This window comes from Penaeus monodon, chromosome 18, assembly GCF_015228065.2.
Source record: "Penaeus monodon isolate SGIC_2016 chromosome 18, NSTDA_Pmon_1, whole genome shotgun sequence".
NCBI lineage: Eukaryota > Metazoa > Arthropoda > Malacostraca > Decapoda > Penaeidae > Penaeus > Penaeus monodon.
This window is the reverse complement of record NC_051403.1, coordinates 27,492,315-27,493,946: the sequence shown is the minus strand read 5'-3', so window position 1 is coordinate 27,493,946 and position 1,632 is coordinate 27,492,315. Positions and strand designations below refer to the sequence as shown.

At 37.6% G+C, this 1,632-nt stretch overlaps 1 protein-coding gene across 2 annotated transcripts in view; it reads left to right on the top strand.

Moving 5' to 3' along the window:
• Positions 1–1,105, top strand: part of LOC119584358 — a 1,351-nt gene extending 246 nt beyond the window's left edge. For both annotated transcript variants that reach the window (XM_037932925.1, XM_037932926.1), the window contains exons 2-4: positions 231–313; positions 463–506; positions 652–1,105. In XM_037932925.1, the coding sequence (XP_037788853.1) occupies positions 247–313; positions 463–506; positions 652–957 (417 nt within the window). In that variant the 5' untranslated portion in view covers positions 231–246 and the 3' untranslated portion in view covers positions 958–1,105. The remainder of the gene's footprint in view (positions 1–230; positions 314–462; positions 507–651) is intronic.
• Positions 1,106–1,632: the final 527 nt, after the last annotated feature.

Below are 1,632 nucleotides of genomic sequence, written 5' to 3'. Positions count from 1 at the left end.
TAACCTGCACACAAGTACATATTTTTGTGCACATATATGTGTTTATTATGAACGATTTGCGAGGGTTGAATGGAAAATGTATGGCGAACATTCTTATTCCTTTGTTATAGATTTTATCGTTTTATTAATTTCATCCATCTACAGTTAGCTGTAAGTTACTTTGAGATTTTTTTCCCAATGCATACGAAGTATATCTGAATCACAAACTAAGCGCCTCTTTTTTTCCACAGCTGAATCAACGCAACCATGACACGTGTGATGTTCCTGGCGGCGATCGCTGCTTTCGCCATCTGTGCTGAGGCGGCTTCACTGGGTAATCAATTGTTTTCCCTATAATTTTGTATTAAGAGTGACTCTGTTCACCTCATGATATTGACGTCTCTTTCACCCTCCATCTTGAATGATACATGTAACAGTGCTATGGTTCAACAATGAAAATTCATAAAAAATCTTATATTTCAGGACCTCAAGGGGAGCTGCACCGAGCAAAACGTCAGTTCTCTTGGGTGAGTTGATGACGTAGTATTCCTCCTGAATTACAGTTAAAGATAATATAAACGATAATTCAGTAACTTTTGTATATCATAAATGCTGAGAAATGCAAAGCCAGTGTGTACACTATGTATCAATTAATCTTAATTTATTTTTCAGTCGAGCGACCAAGACGTTAAGCAATACGGTGTAGACACACCCGGCGGAGAGCAGTTTGTCAGTTCACACAACACTTTCCTCGGCAACAATCAAAGAGTCGGCCAACTAGGTTTCGGGGCCAACAACAAGCAGTTTGTGCATCAAGGTTTCTCACTGTTCGGACCCAGCAAACAAGAAGTAGAACAGATTGCGAAAGGAGGTGGTTTCCAGCACCAGACTGTCAGTCAAAAGGGTAGCATCTTCGGACACAGCAGCCAGAGAGTTATTCAGCAGGGAGGTACTAAACAGATTGTGACTGGCAAGTAAGGACCGAATCCAGCCTTGCCGCTGTGTTGCTGTAAGAACTGGTTGACTTTATTCCTTCATGGTCAAAGAATTGACCAGGGAATTGGTATTGTATGTGATTGTTTCAGTCGAAATTCCTCGGAATCAAATAGAAATTCCTTTGCAGTAATTTTGTTTTATTTACACGGGAGTTTCCCAGATTCAAAATATGACGTATAAAAAGGTTCTCACACACTCATGTGAGATGACATATATTTGTATGTTTCAGTGAATTTACTAATTGCAATTAAATGAATTTGAAAAAGTGACGAGAAGCATGAGGATAAAATGACACTATCCATATAACTGCTTTATAAATGAGAACACAAGCAACGATCGGAGACTGCAATTAGAGGCACATACAGACATGGTTGAATTACAGAATCATACACACTAGAAAAACGGAAACAGGAAAAGAGCAATAACTTTTGTGTCTTAATCATTTTGGTTAACATAATAAGTCATCGTTTTTTTTTCCTTAACGAATACTTTACGGCTTCTATTAACTAACTTAAGGAGCCTAAACTAATCTCCCAACATGCAGCACTTACTTGTGTAAATATTTGTGCATAAGGATTGAATGAAACCCAATTGGAGAAGAAAGCACACGCACACGCTTAATATATATATATATATATATATATATATATATATATA